Source organism: Cebus imitator, unplaced genomic scaffold (genome assembly GCF_001604975.1).
Source record: "Cebus imitator isolate Cc_AM_T3 unplaced genomic scaffold, Cebus_imitator-1.0 Scaffold36, whole genome shotgun sequence".
NCBI lineage: Eukaryota > Metazoa > Chordata > Mammalia > Primates > Cebidae > Cebus > Cebus imitator.
The window spans coordinates 1,716,879-1,733,520 of record NW_016107351.1 but is presented as its reverse complement, the minus strand read 5'-3'; the positions used below and the strand labels follow the sequence as shown (position 1 = coordinate 1,733,520).

General features: G+C 51.2%; 1 protein-coding gene across 2 annotated transcripts in view; it reads right to left on the bottom strand.

The window, feature by feature from the left end:
- The window catches only part of NPLOC4 (NPL4 homolog, ubiquitin recognition factor), a 76,636-nt gene that overhangs the window by 7,827 nt on the left and 52,167 nt on the right, over window positions 1-16,642 (bottom strand). For both annotated transcript variants that reach the window (XM_017524869.2, XM_037737187.1), the window contains 4 exons: window positions 7,446-7,517; window positions 4,198-4,293; window positions 2,562-2,678; window positions 703-805 (listed from right to left, as the gene is read on the bottom strand). In XM_017524869.2, the coding sequence (XP_017380358.1) occupies window positions 703-805; window positions 2,562-2,678; window positions 4,198-4,293; window positions 7,446-7,517 (388 nt within the window). The remainder of the gene's footprint in view (window positions 1-702; window positions 806-2,561; window positions 2,679-4,197; window positions 4,294-7,445; window positions 7,518-16,642) is intronic.

The window sequence follows — 16,642 nt, the reverse complement described above, 5'->3', positions numbered from 1 at the left end:
AAAAAAAAAAAAAAAAAAAAAAAAAAAAAAAAAAAAAAAAAAAAAAAAAAAAAAAAAAAAAAAAAGGAAAGAGAGAGAGAAAAATGGTATATACGTGTTTTTATGTATTTTCAAGGCTGTGTGAACAGAGGGATTCTAGTGTTTGTCCAAGGCTGTAACAGCTCTCTGGCACTTTGATGTTCTCAGCTGGATGGACTCAGAGCAAAAGTTCCCAAGGGTGGGAACTGTTCAGGCCTGGGTGACTGAGGCTCGTGGAGACACGTAATGCCTGCAGTCCATTCTGCAGTGTCCACGGGAAGAACATGGATGCTGTAGGTTTCTCCTCTTTACAGCAAGGAAGTTTTTAACTCAATACTAAAGGGAAAGTCTCAAGGACACCAAAAGGCACCCCTTCCAGCGCTTCCATAAAGAGAAGTTCTGTTTCTCTAAGACAATGATGTTCAAAGTGCTCCTAGGATGTTTGGAGTCAAGCGTCTCTGACGATTTATAAAATTTATGGGGCTATGTACCTAAGAGGTATGGCCTGGACAGCATGTATGTCACATCAATGGAAACGGCCACATGCCCGGCAGGGAGGTCGAGTCTGTACTCCTCTCATCATCCACGGCACCTGCCAGGATGCAGCTGGGGTACAGAATCCAGGGCATGACAGGCAGTGGGGAGCTGTGTGGAGTGGGCGCCAGGGCGGTGGGAGGTACTCACTGCACAGCTGCTCGATGGTGGCCCACTGCTCAGATCTCTTCCATGTCTGGGCGAGCTCCTCGTTTCTGGTCCGAACGGCCTCCAGCAGCAAGCTGATGCTGTCCTGCAAGAAGCCGAAAGGAAGGCTCCACCTCACTGTGCCTGAGGCGGGCAGCTTCCTCTAACAGGTTTCTTTTTCCCCAACACCAAGATGTATTTTTGAGGAAATTTAAAAAATCTTACAGGCTATCACTATAAAATGCAAACTGCCAATCCTTCCCAAAAGCCCCTAGCAGGCATCTGTGACTCTGCCATGAGCTGGCGGCACTCGACAGCCCAGAGGATGAGCGATCATGCCTCTGTCCCGGAGGCTGGGCAGAGGGGCAGGAGCCCTGGCTGTAAGCCGCGTCCCACCCCACGTTTCATCCCCTGCCTCCTTCTCTTCTCCATCATGTCTGGAAAAATGCACTCTCTATCCTGGCCTTCCAGGGTCAAAGTGCAGGGGATTCAAATAATGCATTAAGGCCAGGCATGGTGGCTCACACCTGTAATCCCAGCACTTTGGGAGGCCAGGGCAGGGGATCACCTGAGGTCCGGAGTTTGAGACCAGCCTGACCAACATGGAGAAACCCCGTCTCTACTAAAAATACAAAATTAGCTCAGCATGGTGGTGGGTGCCCGTAATCCCAGCTACTTGGAGGATGAGGCAGAAGAATTGCTTAAACCCAGGAGATGGAAGTTGCAGGAAGCCAAGATCATGCCAATGCACTCCAGTATGGGTGACAGGCGAGACTCCGCCTCAAAAAATAAAAAATAAATAATACATTAATATATGAGAAACAAATAAAGCCTTCAGGGGCTCTCAGCACCTCCAGAGAATGTCTTCCAACAGTGGACTGCTAAAACAGTGCAGTTTACTGGCAGGGTGGCTCTGGTGTCCACACAGATGAGCAACAGCTGAACCTGGGAGTAGGAGCTGCAGTTCCCTGGGCTGACTGGGGAAGGCACAGGCAGCAGGAAGAGGCACAGGGTGCCTGATGTCAAATATCCGAGTGGGTGGTTTTGAGACAAAATGCAGACACAAAATAAACTAGTAAGAACAGCTAGAGGCTGCCTGACAGAGAAAAGCCCTGGGAGGGAGGAACCTCTGCATTCTGTCTCTTCAGGGAAAGGTTCTGACTCAAGAGGCATAGCGGCTCAGAAATAACGTGCTCCTTTCTCTTTGGCATTTCCTGTCGGCTTGAGCAGAAAAGAAAATGCCAAAGTAGGACACGTGCACACAGCACACGCGAGACACCACGTGGGGGCTGCTGCCCACAGCCCCCACACTGCCCAGGGCAGCCGCTTCTGCAAAGCACTCGCCCTCTTTTCCCCCCACAGTGCATCTTAAAAACGCCAACTGTGCAGCTGTGAGCTTGGGGTCTGGAAGCTGGCCAAGCCTTCTGGGCCAAGGTAATAAAACCAGAGTTGAGTCAGGAGGAGGGGGGTTATCAGTAAAAGGCAGAGGCTGTGACTCTGAAACTGTTAGGATAGGAATTTTTAAACTGTGCTACCTCCAATGCTAGAGGCAGAGCTAAATCACTTCTGCTTCCTGTTCAGTTCTAACAGATGAAACCTTACTTCCTCACAGAGGTGTGGACACTTAATGAAAACGCTAAAGGTGAAAAAATTCATCTATCAACAAGCTCCTTGTGAAAAGCTGCTGCCTACACACTGCCCACAGGACGTAACCCCAAGCTTTGGCCCAGTTTCCCAGCCACACACGCTCTGGTCTGTGAGGAAAGAAAGCAAGACACAGGTGTCTCCTCACAGGCAAAGCCCGCTGGGGGACTGCCGTCCTGAGCGAAGTACTGAGGCGGACGCCATACTCGGGCATGTACCTGCAGAGGCATAACTTCATTGGTGACCAGGAACAGCAGGAGGTGGAAATCTGAGATGGTATCCAAGAACACGGATGAGGTATTCTGGGACAAATAGGTGGCCAAGCTATGGAAGTCCTAGAGAGAAGGGAATAAACATGAATGTTGCATACAGTTCCCCAGTGCCAGACCCCGAAACAGTCATTTCCTACTAAGAGGCAACTCAATACAGTACACTGAATGCTGAGAGACGCCTCTCCCTCTCCCTCTGCAGCCACGGATGGGGTCCAAGAAAGAGGAGCAGGCAGCGCAAAGCAAGCTCTTGCCCACTTCTCCCAAGAAGATGCTCTCAGCCCACCTGATGAGGCAGGTGTACAAGAAGACACGCTTGTAAAGCTGACTCAGACTGGCCAGGTGCAGAGGCTAACACTGTAATCCCAGCACTTCGGGAGGCGGAGGTGGGCAGGTCACTTGTGGTGAAGAGTTTAAGACCAGCCTGGCAAACATGGTGAAACACCATCTCTACTAAAAATACAAAAATCTTAGCCCGGCATGGTGGAACCCTCCTACAATCCCAGCTACTCGGGAGACTGATGCAGAAGAATCGTTGGAACTCGGGAGGTGGAGGTTGTAGCGAGCTGAGATTGCACCACTGCACTCCAGCCTGGGTGATAGAGTGAGACACCATCTCAAAAAAAAAAGGGGGGGGGGAAGCTGACTCAGACAGAGACACAGTCAAACAGATGGAATGCGCCCTGGCCCCCAGGTGGAAAGTGGGCTGTGAGAGGGTCCCAGGGCCCGCTGTGGGCCGGGAGATGCCTCTGGCTTTTCCTGTTGAGCTATATTCTCCATCTCTGGCGGCAGGACAGTGAGAGGGAGGAATGCACAGGACAGCCGTAATGCAGCACCGACACCTTCAGCAGGACCAAACAGAGAGCTTCAAGAGTATACCCCCCTTGAAGCTGGCTCTGCACCTCTACAAGCACCCCAAGTTCCCTGGGTGGATGGGCAGTGAGGGGACCAAAGCATAGAAGCAGCTTTGTCAGCTGCTGAAGAAAGCCTCATTACAGACATTCTTTGACCACCTTCTGAAATGTCTGTTAACAAGTCATGATTTCAGAACAACCGTATGTACACAGACTGTCTACACAGTATGCAGGAAGCATGAGAGCAAATTGGACCTGGCCTGATGAACCGATCTGCCAGTGAGAGCAGAGGCCAACACAGGAGCCACGCTAAGCCGCAGATCAACACCACATGTTGGAAAGCTGAGGCCAGGCCGAAAGGGGGCACACAGCCTCGAGGTGCCCAAGAAAGGCAGCAGGTCACCAGGCAGGGGCCAGGCCAAACCAACAGTGACGAGGCTGCTGGCAGACGACACAAAGTGACACATTTGGGAAAATTACAAGATCCACGCAGGATGTGCTTCTGGCCAGTCTGAGGCTATCAGGGGATTAGCCTTTGTGGCCATCCATCACCCGGCCATAGGGAGGGTGTCCACGTGACCAACAGTGCTCCACAGCAGGCCCTAGCTGGCCTGTCACTAGAATGAATCAGGAGCGTTTGAAAGCTTGATGTTTTCTGGAAAAACAATACTGACACTAGGTAAGCAATCAGCAGGTACCTTAAATTATGTTTCTAAAGACAAAGAGCTTACCTGTGTCTCACCCAATACATCCCGGTTTTCAATAGGAAATGGATTTTGTGAAATAGAAAAAGTGTAAACTGGATCCTTGGGGAAAGTTGTTGTAATCTAATGAAGAAACACACAAACCCATGATGAATTAGGCTGAAGATGGTGTGGCCAACTCCCAGCCAGCCCAGAGCACCTCCCAGAGCCCGAGTTAACGACTGACTCCCAGCAATTCTCAGAGAGTTCTCTACAAGCTCTCTATCAAAGGGAACCATTATCTATTAGTGTCATCCCTAAATGAAAACTCTGAAACTCTGCCATGCTGGAAGCAAACTACATCACGTCCGGGCACAGCCTTGACAACAGCGGCACTGGGACTCCCCCCAAGGCACAGCTTCCCTTGAGTCACACAGATTCTCTCCCTCTGCTATGGAGGAAGTAAAGGCTGGTTTGGGCCCTTGTCCAGGTGATGAGAAGGGAATGGAGGAGGCCAGGAGGCCATCTCAGGAGCTGACTTTGCTCAGGAGAAATTTGTGTCATTGGGTTTGGAAGGCAAATGAAAAATCAGCCAGTCAGCTTTCAAGAAACAAAGCACCCTCCGGCCAGCTTGCTAAGCCCCTTCTGAATGCTGGGAGCCACTCCACGGAGCTGTGGGCTTTTCCAGGCAGGGGTGAATATAACAGGCCTTAGAGAAACAGTGAGCTCAGAGCTGTTATCCAAAGGCCAGCTAAGTCCTTCACTGGCTCAGACATGCCTTAATGACAACAGAGAGCATTTTACACCTAACATATAATCAATAGAAGGTACAGGGACAGTGGTAAATGTGCATGAATCAATAGAAATATAGGTTTTACTCTTTGTGACAGACACACCCCCCAACAGAAGCACCAGACTTGGGTTGATGCTGCTTTCCTCTGCAACACAACAGCAGCAGCAGGAGTCACACCTCTTCCAGATTTAGGGGAACTATTCTGGGTCCTCTGGGACTACTTCTAAAGAATGAGTGTGGTTCTGGTCTGTTTTCTGCATCAGCAAAGGCAGTGAGCTGTAGAGCTGGCGGGCCCGGGATTTGCTGTGCCAGCACCAGCCGCTCTAGAAGGACAGCTGAGCCGCTGGCAGCATCTCTGGCCTGAGCTGGCCCTCCATGGGCAAGTGGCGGGGCGGGGCATGAAGACTCGGCCACAGTACCATGTTTCAGCTACATGGCCTCGTCAGTTAGGGATCCTGGGCCTCACTTTTATTATTCTTCGAGACGGAGACGATTGGAGTACTCGCCTCCTGGGTGCCTGGCACGGGGTTTGGCACACACAGTGTTGGTACGCACAGTGCTGGGTACCAGCTGAAGACAGGGGAAGTGCTGACCTCCTGCACAGACAGAAGCCTGGCCGGCTCGGCCGCCTCCTTTGGGAAGGGCTAGAAATGGTGAGGGTGGCACCCCCAGAACACGTGTTGGTGAGAGAGCTAGTGGGACCAAGAGGGGGTTTTGCTGGCCTTGTAACTGGCCCTTGGAGGGCAACAGAGCCAAAATCCACATAGCCCATCCCAGAGGTCCCAGTGCGGGGAATCAGCTCACATCTTACCCTGAAGCCACTTCTCTTACCCTACCCATCATCTATCAGCTATATAATGCCCCCAGAACCCACAATGACACCCCAGGAACACTGGTCAGTGCCCTTTCCTGCCTGCCAAGCCACTCCACCCAAGCTTTCAGAACCTTGGGCCCAGGCCAGTGTCTGTGGCCTGGGGCTGGGCACAGAGCGTGACACACCTCTCTGGGCACCTGCTCTCAAGGACTCCCCACGTCTCACTTCCACAGGGTCAAGGAGCTTGGGCACCATGGGGCAGAATGCTCTCCCACAAGCAAATGCTTCTGAAAAACTGCACTAAGGCAAAAACTTAACTTCCTTATAAAAGAAAGGGAAAGGGGTGGGGAGGCCGCTTGGGGGAGAAGACCTGAGAAAGCTGGTTTTAAATCATGCCGGCTTCTCCTGGGTGTATGCTCCATCAATCTGTTTTCACCTTAATTACACCCTAGGTAGTCTAAAAACCAGATGCCTTCACGGCCTAGGTAATAAATATGTTCTCGGGAGCTGTCAGTTGGAATGGAGCAGCAACGGGCTTGGCTCGTGGGGACCCACTGCTCTGAATGCAATGATATTTTACTGCCTGAATTACATGCCCATCCGAGTTCAAATGCAGCCTGAATAGATCCTGGCATGGCAGTGGCATAGAAAATGAGCTGCCTCCCGTCTGCTTTGGACAGCTCTGGTAGGGGTGATGCACTGGCTGCTGCAAAGGCTCATCCTGCCATCCTCGCTGCCCCATGGCCAATGGCACAGCCACGTCTCCATGACCATAAAATGCCTCCAGAAAGGAGCTGAGATGCAGGGAAGATGTGGAAGAGCCAGGGACCTCTGTGGCTCCTGGAGTTCCAGCCAGTAAACCATGCTGAGCCCCAACTCAGTCACACTGAGTCATAGGCGTGTCCCCTGGGGACCAGCCTGCACAGCATGGCCGAGATCCACTGTGGGCTGCGGCAGCTGTGCTGGGCCAGGGCAGCACCTGCATGGATAAGCTCCATGCTCTGGTGACTGGAGACCCAAGCAACGGGGTTTGCTGCCTCCCAGAGGCTGTCTGGCCTGGGGTCGCTGATCCTTTGTACTTTAGTACGGGGACAGTTAACCTCCAGGTTGATGTCAAGGAAATAAAAACCTGAAACTAAAACAAAAAGCCCTTAAAACTGTGAGCACTGCCGGGCGTGGTGGCTCACACCTGTAATCCTAGCACTTTGGGAGGCCGAGGCGGGTGGATCACGAGGTCAGGAGTTCAAGACCAGACTGGCCAACATGGTGAAACCCCGTCTCTACTAAAAAATACAAAAATTAGCTGGGCATGGTGGCTTGTACCTGTAATCCCAGCTATTTGGGAGGCTGAGGTAGGAGAACTGCTTGAACTGGGACCCAAGAGGTGGAGGTTGCAGTGAGCTGAGATCGAGCCACTGCACTCCAGTCTGGGCTACAGAGCGAGCCTCCATCTCAAAAAACAAAAACAAAACAAAAAAACATGAGCATTTTAGCAACACCACACGCTCAGTGATTCGACAACCACTTCCTGGGTGCCTGTTCTGGGGTGGGCCCTGCATGAGGCAGAAGGTGCCTTAAATTGCAGCCTCCTCCTGTGAGCAGCCACCACCCAGCAGTCCCACCTCCAAAGCACCTGATGGGCCCGTCTACCCAGGCTGTGCCGGTGGGGAGGTGGGGGAGGATACTTACGTCTATGATCAGATACTCCACAGGCAGGGGTCGGGCCAGCTGGGTGATCTCGTTGCCAAACTTGTCTACATCCTGCAACAGTCAGAGGGGAACGGTGGTGAGCAAAGGCAATCAGGGTGATGATTTTCCTTTCACACACTCGTCTTCCTTTTTAAATTACTTCAAATCTTACTGAAGTGTATGGATAGCAGAAAGGAAACGTGCATATTTTTGCAGTGAAACCATCTTCCCCCATTTCTTGGAGTTCCTTATTATAACCACAGCCTGAGAAAGCGGCCAGCCTCTCAGGCACTGGGACTCTCCACTGGGAGAGCACGCCAAACGCCTCCCCTCCACCCGCGGTACTCGCCTGGCACTCAGGTATAATCTGCAACAGGCAGAAGGGCCTGAGCTCCCCTCAGGCTGGACCCGTGCCCCTTCTATCCTCTGAAAGCACAAGAAGCCTCACAGTCTGAATGCTAACTCTCATTATCTTTCTCACACCTCTGAAAACCTGACTTTCCAGAAACCAAGTACTTGGACATGAATAAAACAAAGGCACGCACAAATGAGCGCACACACAAACATGAAGACATGGGAACCCCACACCAATCTGTCAAAGTCTCAACTTGTTTTGCTTTGTCAGATGCACAGAACATAAAGTTTAATTATGGGGAAAAACGGCCAGCATATGTTCATTAATCATAAAATGACAATTAGATCTGATTTATGTCAAACATGCTGAGTTCAAACAGAGCACCAGGAATAAATTCATAAGAACCAAAGCTTTTCATTAAAGATTCTGCAAGAGGGGGTCATATTTTCTATCTAAATCATCACTTAACATTATATAAATCATTCATTAAGTCATCCATAAATTATACATCCATAATTTCCAATTATAGGGCCTTACATAAAAGTTTATGTTTATTGGAGCTCTCAGACCCGAAATGACTGCCAAGCAAATCTCCCTGAGGTGTGCAGGGCGATGGGAGGCCACCCCCAGCACAACCACACTTTCCTGGGGACATCAGGGAGCCACAGTGTCTTTTGAGACAATCATCACAAGCTGTTCCGCAGTCAAAGCAAGCCCATCATCCTAATGAGAAGCCCAGGCCCCATCTGGCCCTTGGCCCTGTTCCTTGCTTGAAAATTAAATTTTCTGGCTGGTGCAAAGGTGCTGAGTTATCTCAGTTGATTGTTCACAGTCAGCTACAAACCCAACGCCTTGTTCTACTCCTTCCCCCTCCTCACTACTGTACTTAACTAGTCTTAAAAAATAATAACAAAACAAAATTTTAATTCAATTTCTGGCCTGAAATGTGTCTCAGTGATCCATACCCTCATGCCTTTTCACTACTCACAGTTAGAGAACTGCCAACAAGAACTTGCCTCTACCCTGCCAGAAAAAATGAATGAATACTTGCATTGCAACCAGTCTTTCTGGGAAGGTAGGGGAACGAACCTGGACTCTATTTCCAGTTCACATATTGCTCCCCGCCCCATCAAAGGCCACTTTCCTGCAAATACACGGCTCTGCGCTGTTTGCCTTCCTTGGACACTGAAATGACTTTCCATCAACTTGGGTGAGAATCCTGTGTCCGCCTTCCATGTGACGAATGGCTGCCACAGTCAGGACAGGCTTCCCCATTCTGAGCTCTGTTGGCTGGGATGGGGTACTAAAGACGTGGGGCCTACTTCGTGGGGTCCTGGGGCCCTAAAAGGTGGTTTCTCAATGGAGACTTGGTAGGAGGCAAAAATCAAATTCAATCAAACTAAATCACCATTTCCAAAATACACGCTTGCCCCTACAAGAAATAACCTGCAACAACTCACACATAATTAGCCCATCTGGAATTCATCTTCAAATCTAATTAAGCTCTAATATGCAGAAACATTTTTCCAACACCTGTTCACTTTAATCTCCCCCTCTAGGGATTTTTCTTGTTAAATGCCCCTCTCTCTTTTTGTGTCCTGCTATTCTCTTTCAAACTTAACTACCCAACTGTACCTTTCCCAGTCCCCCGGAAAATAAAAGTATCACATCCCCCTTTTCTCCCTGGGGGAAAAACAGGGAACGTCTATCTCTCCCCCAAGCCTTCACTCAGATGTTTTCGCCAGCCAATCCCTAGGCCTACACACCAGTTTAAAAGGCAATTACTTTTTATGGGCCTTAGCAAATGTCAGTTGGAATGGGCTGGGAGGAGGATGTCTTAATTCTAAGTTTGGCAGCCGTCAAAGTGTCAGCAGCTTTATCTCCACCTGGAGCGAGGCACTGGGAGGTCGGAGTTTGGGGCCCCCAACACCTCGCCACTCACCACAGGCCACTTCTGGAAGCAGTGGCGACAAGGTCTTGACACCAAAAGAAATCCAGGGATAGATGTCTTTGCTAGTTCATAAGCATGTGGGCTGCCCGGGCGCGGTGGCTCACGTCTGTGATCCTAGCGATTTGGGAGGCTGAGGTCAGGAGTTTGAGACCAACCTGGATAACACGGCAAAACTCCATCTCTACCAAAAATACAAAATTTAGCTGGGTGTGGTGGCACGCACCTGTAATCCCAGCTACTCAGGGGGGCTGAGGCACAAGAATCACTTGAACCTGGGAGGCAGAGGTTGCAGTGAGCCGAGATCACACTACTGTACTCCAGCCTGGGTGACAGAACAAGACTGTCTCAAAAAAACAAACAAACAAAAAACCACAAAAGCATTTGGGCTTTGTGCCAGGACAACAGTGAATTCCATTGATTGAATGGCATCACCCTGTTTTAGAAAAGGTAAATAAAATCCTAGATGTGTTCTCCTAAGAACTGGCAGGATGGGGCACAAATGACACTAGGATCTGAGCCATCACAGGATAACTCAGAAAACGCAAAGGTCTCCAACACACTCGGTTTCTTAAAGCACCACTGCTTAGAAAATAGTCCAGTCCGTGTGCAACGACAGAGCACCTGTCAGATGCACATAGAACCAGCAGCTGGCACTTCTCAGGGGCCAGCTGTGTGCACAGAGCCACTGGGTCCTCACAGCCACACTGGTCACAGGCCCTACTGCTGTTGCTGACATATGGCAAGACAGGAAGGGTTACAAAGATGACAGTTACAAGGGCGCTTGGTGAGGACCGCTAGACACTGGGCCCCCCATGCCATGTGCACAGGATCCCCGCCTCCCAAGTCATGTTGGGGCTTCGGGGCCAGGGCACATGCAGACCTCCCTCCTGCCTTTGGGGATCCTTGAAGTTGAGGCTCAGACCCCAATAGCAGCCTCACACTGAGTAAGGCTCTCCACCTCACCGCAAGGGAAGATGCAAAACTTCCTCCTAGACTAGGAATACGCTGTAAGTGATTCAGTCTTACTTCAGGTTCAAATAAGAAATTTAAAAATAACAATACGGTAAGTGATTCAGAATCTCTTCTCTCAATAGCAGTCTCTTGACTAATTGATAAACTGTCCTGAATAATGCTGGAGGCAAACACAATCTCCTATGAGTGAAAACGCTTATTTAAAAAAGTTGCGAGCTGCTGGGTCCCGTCCCAACAAATACGAAGGCAAATTATGGCGCTACAGCAAACAGAGCAGCTTGGTAACAACAAAGGAGTAGACTGCAGGTAAGCTGCACAGAGGACGATGTCCCGAAATAAGATATGAGGAGACACAGATCCTTTGGTTTACAATGAACAGGACTAGCTCAGCCAGGCGAACATCTGGAAACGCACAAAGCTAGATTCCTACATGTGCCAATATCATGCATAAATGGATTATGGATCTCAAAGTAAAATAAAACCCCAAAAGCACACAAAGAGTATGTAGGTAGATGCATAGCTCTGAGGTAAGGCATACAGTTGGCCACTGCACAACGCAGGTTTGAAATGAGCAGGTCCACCTATAGGCAGACTTTTTCAACAAACACAGGTTGAAAATACGGTATTCGAGGGATGGGAAACTCATGTGTACGGAGGTCTAACGTGACATATGAGCAAGGTGGAAGGGCCCACGTTGGGGCGTGAGTGCACGTGGACTTGATACACGGAGGTCCTGGAACCAATCCTCCGTGTCAGCTGAGGGACAACTGTACTTCCTAAGTACAATAACAAAGGTAAAACTGCAAGAAAAAGAGATTAAGGTATCTTTGAAGTCAGAAAATATTTCAGCTTCTTTGTATAAAAGACAAAGAATGAAAACCTGGCATGTGTTTGCAACATACGACAATGGGTTAATATACAAGGACATCACAAATGATGAATCACCTTACAAATACCTAAGCACACAGAGAGGCAATTCACAAAGAAATAGCACAAGAGGCTCCCTGTGGTCAAAGCAGCACAGGGCAGGGTCCAGGGCCGGCCTCGTCCTTGCCAGCTTCACAGGCGCGGGGGAAAGGCTGGCCTGCAGCACCACCCACAAGTGTCCACCCGCCACCTTCCTGGGGGGAATGTGGGAGGACACACAGAACCTTCAAGTACACAGTAAGCTTCGGCAACATAATCCTAGTTCTGGGAATACATACCAAGAAATTTAAAGCATGCACGAAGAATGAGGTACTGGGTCCACCAAGTGCTGTTCACTGCGCCAGATGCCAGAACAACCCCATGGCCTGCTGAGTAGGCAACGCCTGGCCGCAGCAAGGGGCGTGGATTCCTCAGAGATGTCCTCTGGCCCCTCCACAGCCAGCTCCTTGAAGGAATGCTATCTCCTTGCTGCTTCCATGCCCCCTTGGCTCCCCACAGGGAGCCTTAGCACTGTCCCTTGGCACCAGGACATCACCCTCCCACCTCTCCCAGACCCTTCTCCTTGATCTCGAGAGCAGCGATACTTGGAGTTGCTCAATGCCCTCTTCTCCTGTCCCTCTGAACCACAGCTTGCCTCATCTACTTCTGGGTTAATTTAGGGTTTCTACACAGAGTCTGAAAAGGGCATTACTGGCCCATATCTCTTGCCTGAGCTTCCAGACCTGAGTACTGGCAACTCCACATGCTGGCACCTGGACTCACTATCCTCTCACACAGACCCACGGTTCTACTCTGGCACCAGTGCCAACCCTGCTCCTCCAAGCCAGGAACCTGGCTTGAGCCTGTTCTCCTCTCTGCGCCCGTGCCAGGCCTCCGAAGCTCTCATTCCCAGCACACCATCCCTGTCTCCAAGGCCACAGGGAACTGACACATGGCCTGGATTACCAACATCATCATCTCACTGGGCTCCCCAACTCCAAACTGCTCACCACACTGCAGTCCAGGATGGGTCTTCTACAGCAGGACCTCCCCTGCCCACCTCACCCGGCTGGCAACACTTGTCCACTGCCTCTTCTACCTGGATTTCAGCCCCACTCACTCCTCTAACCTTGCTGCCTTCCCCTGACTCAGGCGACTGGCATCCAATGCCTGGATTGTTGCAAAATCTTCCTGCCTCCAGACCACCCCTCCTGCCACCTGCAATAGGAACATTCCAGAAGCCACTTTCCATGGCCTCCCGCTGTCTGCCACAAGCCACTCCAGCTAGGGTGCATGTTGTGCTCTCCAGATACATGGCCTCAGCAGATCCCACTCCACCTGGCTTCCTCTCACACACTCGTCTCAGCACTGTGAACGGCCACCTGGGCATGCCCTCCTCCCCAACAGGACACCTCCACAGAATCTGTAAGGGGAGGGACCACGAGGGATCTGCTCACCATGGTGCCCCAGGCCCTAGGTCTAACACCTGACCCACAGGAAGTGCTCAACAGACACACAGTGTGAACGGGGTGGACAGGGCGGACTGCAGCCCCAGGTGGTGATAGCATTAGAGACGCTATACACACAGAGGGCACCCGGACGCACAGGCGAAGCGTACTGGTCTGTTTCCTCAGTGCTGTAACAAACTACCCCAGACTGGGTAACTTATAAAGGAAAGAGGTTTAATTGACTCATAGCATGGCTGGGGAGGCCACAGGAAACTTACTCTCATGGCAGAAGGCAAAGGAGAAGCAAGGCAGCCTCTTTGCGAGGCGACAGAAGAAGTGCTGTGCAAAGGGAAAAGGGTCCCTTGTAAATCCCACAAATCTTGTGAGAACGCACTCACTATCAAGAGAACAGGAATGGGGGAAACCACCCCCATGATTCAGTTATCTTCACCTTGCCTCTCCTTGACACGTGGGTGTTATGGGGATTACAAGTCAAGATGAGGTTTGGGTGGGGACACAAAGCCAAACCCTTTCACAAAGGGTGGTACGTGGGGGCGTCCATTTTCTTATCAATCTACAATATCTAATTGTTTTTTTTCCCCTGAGGCAGAGTCTCATTCTGTCGCCCAGGCTGGAGTGCAATTTTGGCTCACTGCAACCTTCACCTCAAAGGTTCAAGCCATTCTCCTGCCTCAGCCTCCTGAGTAGTTGGGATTACAGGCACATGACACCACACTAGGCTAATTTTTGTATTTTTAGTAGAGACGGGGTTTCCCCATGTTGGTTAGGCCGGTCTCAAACTCCTGACCTCATGATCTACCTGCCTCAGCCTCCCAAAATGCTGGGATTACAGGCATGAGCCACCGCATCTGGCCTTCAATATCTAATTTTTTCATAATAAATATACATTTGATTTCATACTTAAAATGTTCCGGATTTATTTATTTACAGACAGGGTCTCACTTTGTTGCCCAGGTTGGAGTGTAGTGGTGCAATTAAAGCTCACTGCAGCCTCAAATGCCTGGGTTCAAGCAGTCCTCGTGCTTCAGCCTCCTGAGTAGCTGGGGCCACAGGTGCACGCAGCATAGACTGCACACACGTTAATTAGTTTAGCGTGGTGGCTCACACCTGAAATTCTAGCACTTTGGGAAGCAAGGTGGATGGATCACTTAAGGTCAAGAGTTTGAGACCAGCCTGGCCAACATGGAGAAACCCCTCTATACTAAAAAAAAAAAAAATTAGCTGGGCATGGTGGTGGTGGGCGCCTATAATCCCAGCTACTTGGGAGGCCACGGCAGGAGAACTGCTTGAACCTGGGAGGCAGAGGTTGCAGTGAGCTGAGATCGCACCACTGCACTCCAGCCTGGATGACACAGCAAGACCGTCTCAAAAATAAACTTTGAGCTGTCTGATGCACACGGCTCTTTAGATTTGAGACCCTACCTCTCCTGCTGCCAACCTTTCCCTCCTGCCTAGACAACACCCCCTTCACAAGTTATTGGTCTAAAAGGTGGTCTCCACTCCGGCCTCCCTTCCGCTGACCCTGTGGCTTCCCATGAGCAAGCTGACCATCAAACCTTCTGCATCCCATCCCTCCTGCCAGCTCTGCCCACCTCTGCCTCCCATTGTCATTGCATTGACCTGTCTCCAGATGCCCCAAAGCTGTCCCCAACACACAGATCGTTCCCCTCTGTGTGCCAATTAGCTCCTCTGTTGGACACCAAGAAGCAGTACACACCCTTGCCAGTATTTCCTTCAGGTTAATAAAAACCCAAACAAGAATACTACTCAATCCCGATTAACACATTGGTGACTGTCCTTTGTTCTTTCCCTTGCAGAGAAACTCCCTGAAAGAGCCATGCAGCTTGCTGATGTGAGCTCACTCTCAGCAGGCGCTCGCCCTCTACTCAGCCAGGCTCATCAACGCTCCTGGCATCCCTGAGCTGCTCAGGCAAAGCCTTCTCTCGACTCATCAGGAGCTCCTTTCCTGCCTGCCTCCCAGGGAGCTGTGCTCCTGCCCCTCCTCCCCAGCTCCTGTCCCCTGGTGAGCTCTCCACCTTTCTTCCCCCAAGGAGAGGTTCTCCTCAGCCATCCCCTCCAGGATGGGCCACCGGCTTCTCACCAGGCCTTGACCACCACCCCAACACCATCTGTGCCACGTCCTCTCCTGAGCAACATGCTCACCTCAGATCTCCGGCCTTCCAACCCGGCCTGAAGACCCTGGAGTCCGCCTGCCTCTCCTTTTGTTCACACCGCCATTCAGCCGCCTTACTACTGCATGGCCATGTCTGCCTTTTACCCTCGTCTCCTATTCTAGCTCCCAGCCCAGCAGCCAGAGGGATCGTCTCACAGCCTGCGCACAGCCCTCTCCCTTCAGCACCTTTCAGGAGCCCCCATCTCACTTCCAACCAGAGATTCAGCCTCCAGGGGCCTTTCCCACCTCTGCCCCAGGAGGCGACCCTGCTTGTCACTCTCTGTGCTGGGAACAGGCTGCGGCTTCTGTCTGAACAATCTCCTCTAGACATTCCCAGAGCCGCTCTGTCCATCAACACCTTCTCTCCCCCCAGGACTCGGCCCTCCACAGCACTCCAAGCTTCTCGGCCTTCCGCTGTGGCGGCCCACCTCCCCTGTTGAGGCAGCCTTCCCGATACAGGGAGTCCCACTCCATTCTCGGTGAATCCCAGGGCCTGGCAATTCACAGGTGTTCCCTAAACACCAGAAATGGATGCTGTGAGCGCATCACATAGTGATCAGGTCAGTGCTATCAAGAGCTTGACCACCCAAACACAGTAGCTTCCGCTTCCCAGCAGTGTGGAGCAGGGAGAAAAGCCCGCTCAGCTACAAGGGGTCCAGACTCAGCTTCTCACGCCCAAGCAGGCCTGGTGCCTGCTGGAGGCTCAGGGGCCCAGGGCAAGAGCTGGGGGCCTGGGAGAGACGTAAAGATACAAAATCCCCAGCAGCCCTGGGCCAGCCAACCCCTGGGCTCACACTCCTCAGACTGTTTCCTCATGACTAAACAAGAAAATGGAGATTTTAAAAAACAGGCTGGGGCCGGGAGGATTGGCTCACGCCTGTAATCCCAGCACTTTGTGAGGCCGAGGTGGGCGTATCACTTGAGGTCAGGAGATTGGGAGCAGCTGGCCAACATGGTGAAACCCTGTCTCTACTAAAAATACAAAAATCAGCTGGGTGTGCTGGCACACCCAGTATCTTTATCTCCTGGCCTGTTTTGTGGAACACACAGACCCACCTTGGTGCAGTGGGAGAGGGCAAGACCACGGCAGGCACTCCAGAGGCTCCAGACGTCACAGAGGCCAAAGCAGCACTGCCACCAGCTTCCACAGGCAGTTTTCCTTGATTGTATTGTGAATTCTTCTTTTTAAAATTAAAATCGAGCCGGGCTCGGTGGCTCACGCCTGTAATCCCAGCACTTTGGGAGGCCGAGGCGAGTGGATCACGAGGTCAAGAGATCGAGACCATCCTGGTCAACATGGTGAAACCCCGTCTCTACTAAAACTACAAAAAATTAGGCCGGGCGCGGTGGCTCAAGCCTGTAATCCCAGCA